The sequence below is a fragment of the Chiloscyllium plagiosum genome, unplaced genomic scaffold, assembly GCF_037043375.1.
Source record: "Chiloscyllium plagiosum isolate Xiang-an unplaced genomic scaffold, Cpla_swu_hap1 HiC_scaffold_10, whole genome shotgun sequence".
In the NCBI taxonomy this organism is placed as follows: domain Eukaryota; kingdom Metazoa; phylum Chordata; class Chondrichthyes; order Orectolobiformes; family Hemiscylliidae; genus Chiloscyllium; species Chiloscyllium plagiosum.
In genome coordinates, this window is record NW_028270148.1 from 97034963 (window position 1) to 97048917 (window position 13955).

General features: G+C 40.6%; 1 protein-coding gene across 1 annotated transcript in view; it reads left to right on the plus strand.

Annotated features, from left to right (window-relative positions):
• Positions 1-12991, plus strand: part of LOC122553027 (metabotropic glutamate receptor 1-like) — a 299057-nt gene extending 286066 nt beyond the window's left edge. Inside the window, exon 9 of the mRNA XM_087991568.1 lies at positions 7107-12991. Within this exon, the coding sequence (XP_087847694.1) occupies positions 7107-7953 (847 nt within the window). The 3' untranslated portion in view covers positions 7954-12991. The remainder of the gene's footprint in view (positions 1-7106) is intronic.
• The last annotated feature ends 964 nt before the right edge of the window (positions 12992-13955 follow it).

Consider the following 13955-nt stretch of genomic DNA (forward strand, 5'->3'; position numbering starts at 1 on the left):
TTGGCCCTGGATCCCAAGTAGGTCACTTGAGGGGCCTGGAACACACATTTTCCCTTCTAAGGTGTACGCGTGCCTCAGAAAAATATCTTCGGACAATATCCAAGTTCTCTAAGTGTTCCTTATTAATTTTCCCTGCTGTCAGGACATCATCCAGGTAAATGTTGACCTGAGATAGACCTTGCAAAATGTTCTCCATCATCCAATGAAAAATTGAAAATGCTGAAGATATGCCAAATGGCAGTCTTGTATATCAGTATGAGCTCTAATGGGTTTCATTTGTAGCCTACTTCTGAGAATCCTGGTCTAAATCTAATTGCAAGTATGCACAGCTCATGTCCAGCTTTGTGTAAGATAAGCCTCCTACGAGCTAAAACAGCTGCACTCCCTCACTATGAGTGCCAGCTTAGATTGTGTACTCATATCTCTGGCACAGGACTTGGACTCTCAATTTTGTCATTCAAAAGGAATTCCTGAGTGTATTTGGACAGTATATTCTGCAGATATTTTTTATATGGTAATACAGGTACTCTCCATATCAGTGTCTGGTACCGTAATCTTCCAGGCTATTCTGTGCAGCCAGATCCCGCGTTCTCACTTACCATTTTTCTGGCTGCTATGTGGCTGCAGAATGCTGCAGCTCTTCTTGTTCCATGTATCAGTCTCCTTCGAGAATGAAAGCTATAAGGCTTATGTTTGTTGAGACCTTGTGAGAAGAGCTATGTGGGTATACAACCCCCAATCTCTCACAGCGTTGGGAATTCATCTTCATTACCCAATGGCATTCCCTGATGGCAGAATAGGCTCTTGCAATTTGCATTTATACAGTGCCTGTCACGACCTCAGGACATCTTGAAATGCCTTCCATCCACTGAAATGCTTTTGAAACGTAGTCACTACATTTATGTAGGAAGAAACAGATGAGAGTATGTGTACAATAGGATTCCACAACAGTATTGTAGCAATTATCATAGATATCTTTTTCTCACTATTCAGAGATAAGTATGGGCCAGCAGATTAAGGAATGATTTCGTACCCTGCTTTAAAATAGAAGCATGGGATCTTTTTGCATTCACTTGATTGTCTCAAAGGTATCCAAGAAAGATTGTGCCAAGGCTTGATGATGGTAGACTTGGTTTCCCAGGAAACCACCCTCCCTTTTAAAATAAGGCGAGCATCAAGCAGAAGCATTGTGTAAGGATGGAGGCATTGACTTGCTCGATTTGGTGCTGGTGATCAGAATTGAGACGACCATACCAAAGACAAAGTGAAGGTGTTTCTGTATTCTGCATAACGCCCAAATACCATATGAATGCAATAAACAACACACACAAACACAAAGCAGGTTATACTGTATAGCCCCTTCATCCTGCTGTTCCTCAGACTTAGACTGTACATTAGCACCTCCATGAGATGCAAATTGTTGACCCCTTCCCCCTCATCCTTTGTGACAGTCGAAGGTTCACTGTTCAATGGATGCTAATGGCTGGTACATCTTGCTAAGTGTCTTACTTCTGCAGTAAGTAGTAGAGCACCAATGATGACTTCCGGAAAGACCTCAGCCTATTAAGGAACTGCTACTGAATCAGCCTCAAGTAGCTCAAGTAGCAGTGTCAAGACAGTACACAAAATGAGTAGTGAGTAATAGCAACATAAGAACAGGAGTAGGCCAATCAGCCCCTCAAGCTTGTTCTACCATTCAATGAGATTGCAGTTTATGGCCTAACTCCATACAGACTCATAGAGGCAGAGAGAGGTACAGCACAGAAACACCCCTTTCGGTCCAACTTGTCCATGCCGATCAGATATCCTAAATTAATCTAGTCCCATTTACCCGCACTTGGCCCATATTCCTCTAAACCCTTCCTAATCATACACCCATCCAGATGCCTTTTAAATAATACGCTCCAGGGAAAACTACCCTAGTCTATTCAGCCTCTCCCTTTGGCTCAAATCCTCCAACCCTGGCAACATCCTTGTAAATATTTTCTGAACCCTTTCAAGTTTAGCAACATTCATCCAATAGGAAGGAGACCAGAATTGCACGCAATATTCCAACAGTGACCGAGCCAACATCCTGTACAGCCGCAACATTACCTCCCAACTCCTGTACTCAATACTCTGACCAATAAAGGAAACATACCAAACGCCTTCTTCACTGCCCTATCTACCTGCAACTCTACTTTCAAGGAACTATGAACCTGCACTCCAAGGTCAATTTGTTCAGCAACTCTCCCGAGGACATTACCATTAAGTGTATAAGTCCTGCTAAGATTTGATTTTTTAAAATGCAGCACCTCGCATTTATCTGAATTAAACTCCATCTGCCACTCCTCAGCCCACTGGCCCATCTGATCAAGATCCCATTGTACTCTGAGGTAACCTTCTTCGATGTCCACTACACCTCCAATTTTGGTGTCATCTGCAAACTATATCTCCTATGTTCATCCAAATCAGTTATATAAATGATGAAAAGTAGTGGACCCAGCACTGATCCTTGTGGCACTCCACTCGTCACAGACCTTCAGTCTGAAAAATGAACCTCCACCACAACCCTCTACCTTCTACCTTCAAGCCAGTTCTGTATCCAAATGACTAATTCTCCCTGTATTCCATGAGATCTAACCTTGCTAATCAGTCTCCCATGGGGAACCTTGTCGAACGCCTTACTGAAGTCCATATAGATCACATCTAGTGCTCTGCCCTCATCAATTCTCTTTGTTACTTCTTCAAAAAGCTCAATCACGTTCGTGAGACATGATTTCCCACACACAAAGCCATGTTGACTATCCCTAATCAGTCCTTGCCTTTCCAAATACATGTAGATCCTGTCCCTCAGGATTCCCTCCAACAACTTGCCCACCACCTATGTCAGGCTCACTGGTCTATAGTTCCGTGGCTTGTCCTTACCACCTTTCGTAAACAGCGGCACCACATCAGCCAACCTCCAGTCTTCTGGCACCTCACCTGTGACTATCAATGATATAAATATCTCAGCCAGGGGCCCAGCAATCACTTCCCTAGCTTCCCACAGAGTTCTCAGGTACACCTGATCAGGTCCTGGGGATTTATCCACTTTTATGCTTTTCAAGACATCCAGCACTTCCTCCTCTGTAAAATGAAATTTTTCAAGATGTCACTATCTATTTCTCAACATTCTATATCTTCATGTCCTTCTCCACAGTAAACACTGATGCAAAATACTCGTTTAGTATCTCCCCCATCTCCTGCGGCTCCACACATAGGCTGCCTTGCTGATCTTTGAGGGGCCCTAATCTCTCCATAGTTACCCTTTTGTCCTTAATGTATTTATAAAATCCCTTTGCATTCTCCTTAACCCTATTTGCTAAAACTATCTGTTGTCCCCTTTTTGCCCTCCTAATTTCCCTGTTGAGTATACTCCTACTGTCTTTATACTTGGTCTCTGCTGTCTATACCTTCTTTCTCTTAATCAAACCCTCAATTTCTCTCATCATCCAGCATTCCCTACACCTACCAGCCTTTCCTTTCACCCGAACAAGAATATACTGTCTCTGGATTCTCGTTTTCTCATTTTTGAAGGCTTCCCGTTTTCCAGCTGTCCCTTTAACTGCCATATACCTGCCACAAAAACAGAAATTGCTGGAGAAAATCAGCAGGTTTAGCAGCATTTGTCTTTAGAAATGATCTCCCATGCAGAAAGCCATGCTGACTATCCTAATCAGTCCTTGCCATTCCAAATACATGTAAATCCAGTCCCTGAGGATTCCCTCCAACAATTTGCCCACAACACTCCAGGTGCAGTGGTGATAGCTGAGTATTATTATCACTGGACTATTAATCCAGAGACCCAGATAAAGTCCAGGGATCCGGGTTTGAATCCTGCCATGGCAGATGATAGAATTTGAACTCAATTTTTAAAAATCTGGAATTAAGAGTCTAATGATGACCATGAATCCATTGTTGGGAACAATCTATCTGGTTCCCTAATTCTCTTTAGAGAAGGGAACTTCCATCCTTACCTGGTCTGGCCTACATGTGACTCCAGGCCCACTGCAATGTGGTTAACTCTCAAGAGCCCTCTGGGCAATTAGAGATGGGAAATGAATGCTAACCAGTGATGCTCTCTTCCTATGAATGAATTAAATGAAGAAAGGTCCAGTGATCCTCTTCAGAAGTAACCATCCTTTGGCTCATATTCATTAATACTCTTGCTTAACAAAAATTTACCCATCTTGGACTTAAAACTAATAACTAATCTAACAACAAATGCCATTTGGATCAGCCAGTTCTGCCGCTGGGATAACTGACTGAACTATCCACTTTAAATTTCAATATCCTGAAGGTCTGTGATACAGCAATCCACTAATACAATGCTCAGTTCATATGACCACATCTCCCCCATCAAAACGACAGCACTTGTTCAGTGCTATCGAATATGACACTGCAATCTCTTGACAAGCTCAACCAATTTGATATAGGGCTTCACTAGTTCAGGGTTTGGAAACATAATGGTTATGTTACTATATCAGGGAGTGCAAGTTTGAATCTGACCATGCCAGTTTGAGGAAATGAATTCCAATTTTTAAAAAAGGACATTAAAGAAAACTGGCATCCGCAACAGACCTCCATTTAAAATTCCATTGCCTTATTTTATTTGATTGACATTAAGACAGAAACAGACATTAAATTTTGATTGAGTGACGATTATAACATCCTTGGCACCCGCCACACTCTCTATCCTGCTCCCTGGTCACTGTCACAAACTGAATAAGACACAACTAAACACTACATTAAAATCCTAATCCTCTCCATCAAAAAGTCCACTTGGGTCTAACTCGTTATATAATAAAAACCTCCCTTTACTTCAGCCCACCTGTGTTCAAACATGCATTTGTCACCTCAAGAATCAACTATTCAAGTTCTCTCCTTGGCCACTTTTCATCAACTTCCTTTCACTCACTTCAAGTCATCCAAAACTCAGCTATTCTTAATATATTCCTGCCAAGTCTCAATGCTCAATCACTCCCATCCTCAATGATCTACAGGTCCAATAAAATTCAAACTTAAAACTCTTCAATCTAACAAAAACAAAAATGCTTGAAATGTTCAGCAGGCCAAGCATCTTCTGTGGAAAGAAATGGAGTTGGTTTTTCAAGTTGAGGTGACCTTTCAGCATTCTGGCTGATGAAAACTGGCTTTTATCTGAAAGGATGAGGTTGATTGGAAGAATATTGAGCTGGATAAATGATGGATGTATGGCTGTATCAATTGATCAATGGGTGGTTACATTAACAAATCTGTAGAAGAAAGGGTAGTTGTCCATGTTGCTGGTTAGACGGTTAGAAGGAAGGATAAGTAGCTGGATGAATGACTGGCTGGCTGGATGATTTGCTTGGAAATTTATTGTTTGGATAATTGAATAAAAGAATGCCTTGTTGAATTATGCCCATCTGGATTATTGATTAGAAGTAGCCTGTCTATTTGATGTTCTGGTTGGACACCTAGTTAGACATCTGGGTGGGTACTGGTCAACTGAATAGTTGGATGTTTGGTTAATTTCTATTTGATTGGTTACTTGGATAATAGGTTAGACTAACGGATACCTAGATTATAGGTTAGATGAATGTAAGAATTAAAAGGATGAAAAATCCAATAATAAATCACTGGCTGACTGAATAAAGAGTTATCTAGATGTACATACTCCTGTTATTCTTATTTCATTTATTATTCTCATATGTAGCTTGGCACAGCAAAAGGTTTGGTTTTGCATGCAGTACAGGCAGATCACACCATACAAAGTGCTTTAGGGTAATAGAACAGAGCAAAGAATGCAATGTTACAGCTGCAGAGAATGTGCACAAAGAACGAGATCAACACTTAAATTTATAATTTGACAAGTCCATTCAGAAGTCTGATCAAAGCAAGGAAGACGCTGTTCTTGAATCTTTTGGTTCATGTATTTAAGCTTTTGTACCTTCTGCCTGACAGAAGAGGTTGGGAGAGATTATAACTGGGCTGGCAGGGGTCTTTGATCATGTTGGCTGCCTTTCCCAGGCAGCGAGAAGGATAAATGGAGGTACAAAAGTATGGATGGAATATAGGTGTTAACCTGTTTTGATTGAGTGGCTGGGTAATTTGATAGGCTGCTAGCTGATTGGTGGAATGGCTCATTGGCTGGATATAGTGCAGAATGTATTGATGAATAGATAGAGATATTGAAGAGAAGATGATTGGTGGTAGGATGTCTGGCCCACTGGCTTGATGAGTAGATGGATCAATTGATATGTGCATCACTGGATAAAGGCTGATAGGTGTGCCAAATGTTTGGAGAGGTAGATTGCCAGCAAGGTACTTGAATGGCTAGCTACATGAAGATACAGTCTGCTGGATAGATTAATGTCTGGCTGGTTTAGTGAGAGATTGGATAGATGGAGAGGTAGTTGGTTGGTTTGTTGGGGTGGGGGTGGGGGGGGGAATTGTTGCTTGTTTGGAATAAAAATGGGATGACACAGCAAATTCTCAAGCTAAACATAAAGGATTTAAGAGGAATGTTCATTTTATTGCAAAGCCAAAGAGTGTATGGCAAAATCAATCAATAAACATTGCTTTGTTCTCAATGGATAATTTCCCTGATCTCACTGCGCAATAGTTGTTTTTAATGTGATTATTCCAAATATCTTAAGTAATAGCTTAACTTGTATTGAATTAATTGTTTTTTCTGATCTCTCAAGTGAATTCTCAACAACTCAGTCCAGCCCCAATAGGCCTAAGCCCACATTACCAATTTGCCCCAGATCAAATTTCATTGGTTTTTTTAAACACATAGACTATTGCTTTATAAGGGCTATTATTGTCCCTGTGAATACTGGGCATGATATATAACTAATGCAATGAATTGCAATTATATAAATTGCACAATGTAATTTGCAACATGAAATCACCATGAACTTTGCATGTGAAACCAATTTATTTTGCTGTTCTTCAATGTGTTTTTTTTCCCCAATCGGAGTGGCAATCCCATTTTAAAATGCAAGTATAGAGAGGAGAATTGTAAAATCGACTGTGAAAATATTCAGCTGCAGTTTTGGTGCAAAAGGTTTTAACTGGGAATTTACATCTTTCCCCAGTTCCAATGGGAAGTCTGTGTCATGGTCTGAACCAGGAACTGGACGGCCAGCGAAGGGACAGCACATGTGGCATAGACTGTCCGTCCATGTGAAGAGCAAAGATGTTGCATCTAATCAGACAGCTGTAATCAAACCCCTGACTAAACCATACCAGAACCAGATCAAAAACCTCAGCTTCTCAGATGCAAGCACAAAAGCCCTTTACAATGTTGTGGAAGAAGATGAAAGTGAACCATTGAGACTCGACATTCCCAATAGTCCAGAAATGATGTTGCAGAGACGAGCAATGTCTATCACACAGCTTAAAGAAATGGAAGATCCCCAGTTCTTCATTTCTGATCAGTTGCAAAAAGATGTTTCTTCACAACAGTCCATAATGGATCAGTTGCACGGAGTGGTCAATACATTTACAACTAATATGACTGATCTTAATTCAGTGCTTACTGTGCCCGTGCCAGTGCCTGGGAATGGGGTGACGCCATTGTACCAGCTTGACGAACAAGTGCTCCCACTTCAGATGACTACCTTCAATCCTCAACCCATCTCACCTGTTGAGGAGGAGGAGGAGGAGGAGGAGGAGGAGGACGAGGAGAGTGAAAGGTTCAACCTCATTGACGACTTCATTTATGACAACACTGAGCACCAGGAGGAACTGGTCGTCCCCAACAAACTCATGTTGGAGGACTCTCCAGCACTCACACCTCCATCCCCCTTCCGAGATTCAGTGGCATCAGGCAGCTCCGTTCCCAGCTCCCCCATCTCTGAATCAGTGCTGTGTACCCCACCCAATGTAACCTATGCTTCTGTCATTCTGAGAGACTACAAACAAACTTCCTCAACTCTCTGAAGATTTAAGTCATATAATGAGAAGTTGTAGTTTGCTGGGGATTTCAACATGAAATATTCAAGGGGGGAAGGGGGAGGTGTGGTTGGGGGCACATGCAATGACTAAGTTTTCAAACATTTGAAAATTAAAAAGGAAAACAGTTTATTATCCCAGTTGTCTGTACAGTCAAGATGCCTGTAATCATGTGATTAGAGTTCCCTTGCTAAGTCCGGGAAACATCTAGATTATGTAGCAACTCAGAACAATAGTTTCAGAAACATTATTGTAGAGGTAGGCATGTTAAAATATGCTATTTTATTGCATACTTCTTTCATTTCAAATAGTTATTGTATTATAATTGTTGGGCAGTCTGATATTTCACTTTGTGCCAACTTCCAACTGTTAATACCAACTGTCAGGTGAACTGCTGTGTTAGTTATGTGCGTATGTTTATTGGGTAGCAAAGGCTGTAGCTTCTTATTTGCAAATCAAAACTGGGTCAACAAGATCAACTCATCAACAATAATCTGCAATGTGTTCAAATCCTGGAGTTCTTTATTCCTCACAGTTTGCCTCACCTGTGACAAGCAACCCATTTAGGGTGGGTCACCGTGTAACATTTATATCTGCTACCTAACAGAAAATGGTGCTTTACCTGCTTTTAAATACAAATGGCACCCTGTCACAAGAGGACCTGTTATTCTTGCTTCCTCCAGAAGTAGGGGCGATAAACTCTCCACCCATTACAACCATTTCTTGAGTGCTTCTTCCAAACCTGAGGAATGCCACAGTAGTATAGACAGGAATTGCTGGAGACATGCAGCTGGTCTGGTAACATCGGTGGAGAGAGAAACAAGTTGAAGTTTCGAGTCCAAAAATGACTCCTCTTCAGAAACTTGTTTGAAATGCCACAGGAAGTTGGCTCTTGTTGAGATGCTTTCTTTCATACTCAGTGTTGGAACAGTAGGATCTATTGATGAAACAAAGCTGTGGTTGCCAGATGCATTGGAAAAGCTGCAGAATCTGCAGTTTTACTCTCTGGAGAGCAATGATTATAAATAAACTTCTTCTTGAGATATTTTGTGATAATGAACAATCCATAAGATTCAGAATATGGGCCATGATTCAGGCTTGTCACCTTTATTTTCTGAAATAAATAACTCAGCATTGATCTACTTTCGGGATGAACTTGAGGTAAAACCAGGGAATAGCTTTGAATTTTCGGCTCTGTTTTTTTTGGAAGATTCCTTTGGCAATCTTGCACAAATGGTTAAAAAGCAACATGATCTATGGTGTGCAATAGTGATAGCAGTGGTCAGTGCTTCTTATGTAATTTCCATCTCAGGTACACAAACAACCAACGTATCGTTAAATTCCAACGCATTTGACAAAGAAAGATGCAGTTTTTGTTCTCATTTCTGTTTCATTGTTTCTATTTTCTGTCAATCTTAATCAGTCTGACAATCTGAAACTTGTACTTAGTGCAAAACAAACATACATTTGTAGATATACTTTCTAAGTTTGAAACTGCAACATGAATTTTGCCCAGAAGTACTTTGTGTTTTCAAATATTCTGCAACGTAAAGCTTGAAGTGTAAATTATAGAAATATTCTGCCTCTGCAGCACCCAATTTCTCAAACATGAAGTGGCAGGTTATTTTAAAAAAACACTCTTATCTCCCTATCCACAATCTTGTGTTAAACACTTCTGAGATCATCTGAAACAGAAACAGAAAATGCTGGAAACATTCAGCAGGTCACACTCTTTGTCTCTCCACAGATGCTGCTTGACCTGCTGATTACTTCCAGCATCTTCCAGTATTTCAGATTTCCAGAATCCACAGTATTTTGCAAGGTAGTGATCATGATCCCCATGTGGTACATCACTAGATTCAACACCTACAACATCACATTTTCACCATTTACAGATGCACCTCAAGGACAGAAGATTGACTGAGAGAATTAAGCGCATGATCTAGGCTGAAATTCCATTCGATATGAGGGAATCTTTCAGATGAAATATTAGACTAAAATCCTTCCTATGTGTCCTTTCAAGCTAATCTAACAATCCCTGCAGTATTCAGAAAAGCAGGGGTGTTCTCCTTAGTGACACAGCCAATGCTTATCTCTCAATCAACATCATGAAGAACAGTCATCAACAACAATTGATATTCGTAGGAGCTTTCTAGACACAAATTGGTTGTTGTGTCTCTGACACTAGCATAGTCAATACTTCAGGAATACTTCATCATCTGTAAAGTATTCCATGATGATCAGAGGTCATAAAAGTCCTTTTTCTATTGGACCCTTCATAAATCTTGGGCCAAAGTTATGATAGACAATTGTTCCCAAAGGTGCTCTGTGATAAACTGACCCACTTCATGCTCCCATGACTGCACTCAGTTAGAATTGTAACACCACTGAACTTATTCTGCAATTGTGACCAGAAACCATAATTTGAAAACAGCCTTCTACCACAACCTTTGATGTTATTTTTCCATATAAGCTATAGTCCTAAATCTAAATATACCTCTCCACCTCTTTCCCTTAACCACGTATTTAATCTTCTCTTACATGTTGTTGTAGCCTCAATAAATGTAAGGTGTTCACCTTTGTCACTAAAATTAAGACCATGCATTCAGCTTCCTCTGCTGTTTCACTCCTATTAACCCCATCAAGGCAAAGGGTCCCCTACACACAATCTGAACTTGCACCTTTGTCTCCTCTGTGTCCCCTCATGCCCTCTCTGAGCTCACCTTGTCCATGAACCCTTGATCATATGCCCACCACACTGCTGACTATCTCTACTGATATGATTGCAGTTCTCTCTCCTGAAAAGATTCTTCCCTCCATATTGGCCATTTTTAAATCTCTCAGAATCATCCATTTTCAAAAGGCTCACCCTTAACCTGTCTATCCATACTCATTGCTGACCACCTCCAGCTCCCTTGCCTGGCTGAAGCCTTTTTAATGTTGTATGGCTTACCAGGCTCTCCCAAAGTCACAGTGGTAGCTGGTAGGCATTTGCTATGAGAGCTGAGCCTTGCAAAGTTGGCCCTTAAGTACTTAGTGACTTCTTCCAGCTATGCAACAATATTCTCCTGATTAATCCCTCAGTGACGTTCAGATTCTGCCTTGCGCCGTTCACCAGTTGTGATGCTAACTAGCCTCTGACCTCCACCACCTGGGAGGACAAGGACAGCGGACCCATGGGAACACCACCACCTGCAAGTCAACACATTCGACTTAGATGTACATCACCTTCATCGCTTATTGGGTCGACATTGTGGTACTCACTACATATCAGCACTGTGGATGCAGCGCCACCACATGGACTGCAGCGACTCAAGAAGGTGATGTACCAGCGAATACCGACGGCCATCCGGGATGGGCAATTAACGCCAATAACATTCGCATCCCAAAAATTGGTAACACAAACCACTGAAGGAGCTTTTGACTTAAGAGGCCAAGTTAACAGCCAGCATCAGAACATTTAAGATGCTTGATCCTGGGGAAAAAAAAACATTAAGTCGAGCCTTGACTTTTTCCAAGTTGATTACCTACAGCATAAGGAGCAGTAATTTGTACCGGCTTCCGCTTAGATTTTATCTGTTCCCTTGAAGTAAAAATTGCCAAGTATTTAAAATTTAATTAAACCAAAGGATGCGGTGACCAGTCTGTGTGAATTGAGAAACTGGTTTAATTCTGACCTAATTGCGTATCCTGTTATTATTTGTGTTCCACATAAGAAATTCTAGAAGTGCTCCAAGTAAATAAACACTGCGTCCCTGCACTCTCCATCTGGGGCCTTCCACACGCCGCAATGAAGCATTAGGAAATCTAGGACAACTAATTCCAGTGCATCACAATTCTCAGGACTGGGTTCACCTCCTGCAAGCCACAGCCAATTGCAAAGCCATCTGTGCAAATGAAAATCTACGATCGCCAGCCTGCTCGGTCCTGCATTCCACATTCTGCGTCAGTGTCATATTGACTTTTAGGAAAAAAAGACTTTTGTGTCTCCAAGACTGGAGTTGAACTGTTTTAACAACTGAACCAAAACAGCCACAAATCGCAGACCCTGGACGAAAAACACCTTTTAAAATATCACAAGGAAATGTTGCTTCTAATTTTGGGTTTTTACCCGAATTCAGTTTAGATTTGACTTTTATGTTAATTACATATTTAAGTATTGATAAATTGATCGTAGTTGTGTACTGTTAACTATCTGTGTCAAGATTTAAAAAAAAAAGATTGTGTGTGTTTTTGGCTGTTCAACTTTTATGAACTTGTAAACTGCAAATGTAAAAATTCTCTAGCGAAATAATGTAATTTGACAGCAGATGGCAATAAATGAGGTTCCATTTACTCTGGTAAGAAATTTTCTATTGTATAAAAATTTCAACCCAACTTTGTTAGAAAACCTCCTTGGCATAGTAAAAGAAAAGTAAATATTTTATGTTTAAATTTGAATTTTTTGTTTGCATTTTAAGAATAACCCTGTGCTTGTCGAGTGATATTGGCTTCCAGTCTGACAATACCTCAATTATAAAATTCTCATTTTTATTTTCAAATCCCTCACGTTGCGTTGTGGATCTCTATCTTGGTAACATCCTCCAGTACTACAGCCCACTGTTTCTGGTCTCTTCCACATCCATTTCCGTTTATCTGCTCCGTGCAGCTTTCTCAACCTCAGCTTTAGTGTTTTTTCCCTCCTCATTTAAGATGCTCCTTCAAACCTACCTCTTCAACCAAGCTTTTGAGAATCTGTTCTAATATATCATGTGGCTTGGTGTCAAATTTTGTTTGATAATACTCCTGGGAGGTGACTGGATGATTTAAAACTTTAGAGGTGCTATATAAATGCAAGTTATTGTTGTTGTAACTTATGAAGTATCAAAATTCTGTCATAAGTACCAATTTTTGATTCAATATGTTAGAATTTGGTTGCAGCAAGACTGGAGGCAAGGACTATTAGATGTCAGTGAATCTGTTATTAACAACTTAATTTGCGATGATATATTTTGATCCATGAGCTGTAATTAAATAAAGAAGGTGTGAAATATTGGTCTCTTATCATTCAATATATTATTATTATTAGGCCACAGTGTACTGTCTGAATGTATAAGATCTGCACCTTGGGAAAGAGGTCAGCATGGCAAGGGTGCTAATGCTAAATCAAGGACGGAAACTTCTCAAAATGACTGTAAGCAAGTTACTGCCCTGATCTCATTTCCTCTAGAGTTCCAAATGCCTTGATCCCCAACCCCAAACAGATCTGCTGAGTAATTCCAGCATTTGCTGCCCCTATTTCTGATGGATGTGTGTAATTAGGTGACTGATCAGACATAATCTAACTTAATGACAATAGAAATCAGGTTCCGGAAGGAAATGACATACTCCTGCTCTTGTTTATCTAATGTAACCCTGTAGCCATGACAGTGGCTTGGCTCACCAAATACCAAATGCCTGTGGACCTGCAGCACATGTTCAGTATGATCCTGTCAGTGTTGCAATTCCACAGTTCCTGTTCTGTGTTTCAGGGCAGTTTCATGGTTGCTCAGATGGTGTGGAACCAAGGTACACAAGGCAGCAAACATCCTACGATGTGTTGAGTCTGGACAAGTGAGATAGGCATTGTGGTTGGCCTCAGCCTGTAGGGTTAAGGAACAGGCAAACAGCTGTCCCTCCAGTAAACTACGAACACACACACACCCCTACCCAGCCAAATTGTGCATTCAAGCAGGTTTTGAATTTTGAACTATTTTACAATTTCAGATTTGTTCTGTCATCTCATCAAATGATTTGAATATGTAGGAGGTATAGTTAGTAAGGTTGCCGATGACACCAAAATGGGAGGTATAGTGGACAGCGATGAAGGTTACCTCAAAGTACAAGAGGATCTTGATCATGGCAGATGGAGTTTAATTTAGATAAATGTGAGGTGCTGTATTTTGGAAAGGCAATTCAAGGCAGGACTTATACCCTGAATGGTAAGGTCCTGGAGAGTTTTGCTAAACAAA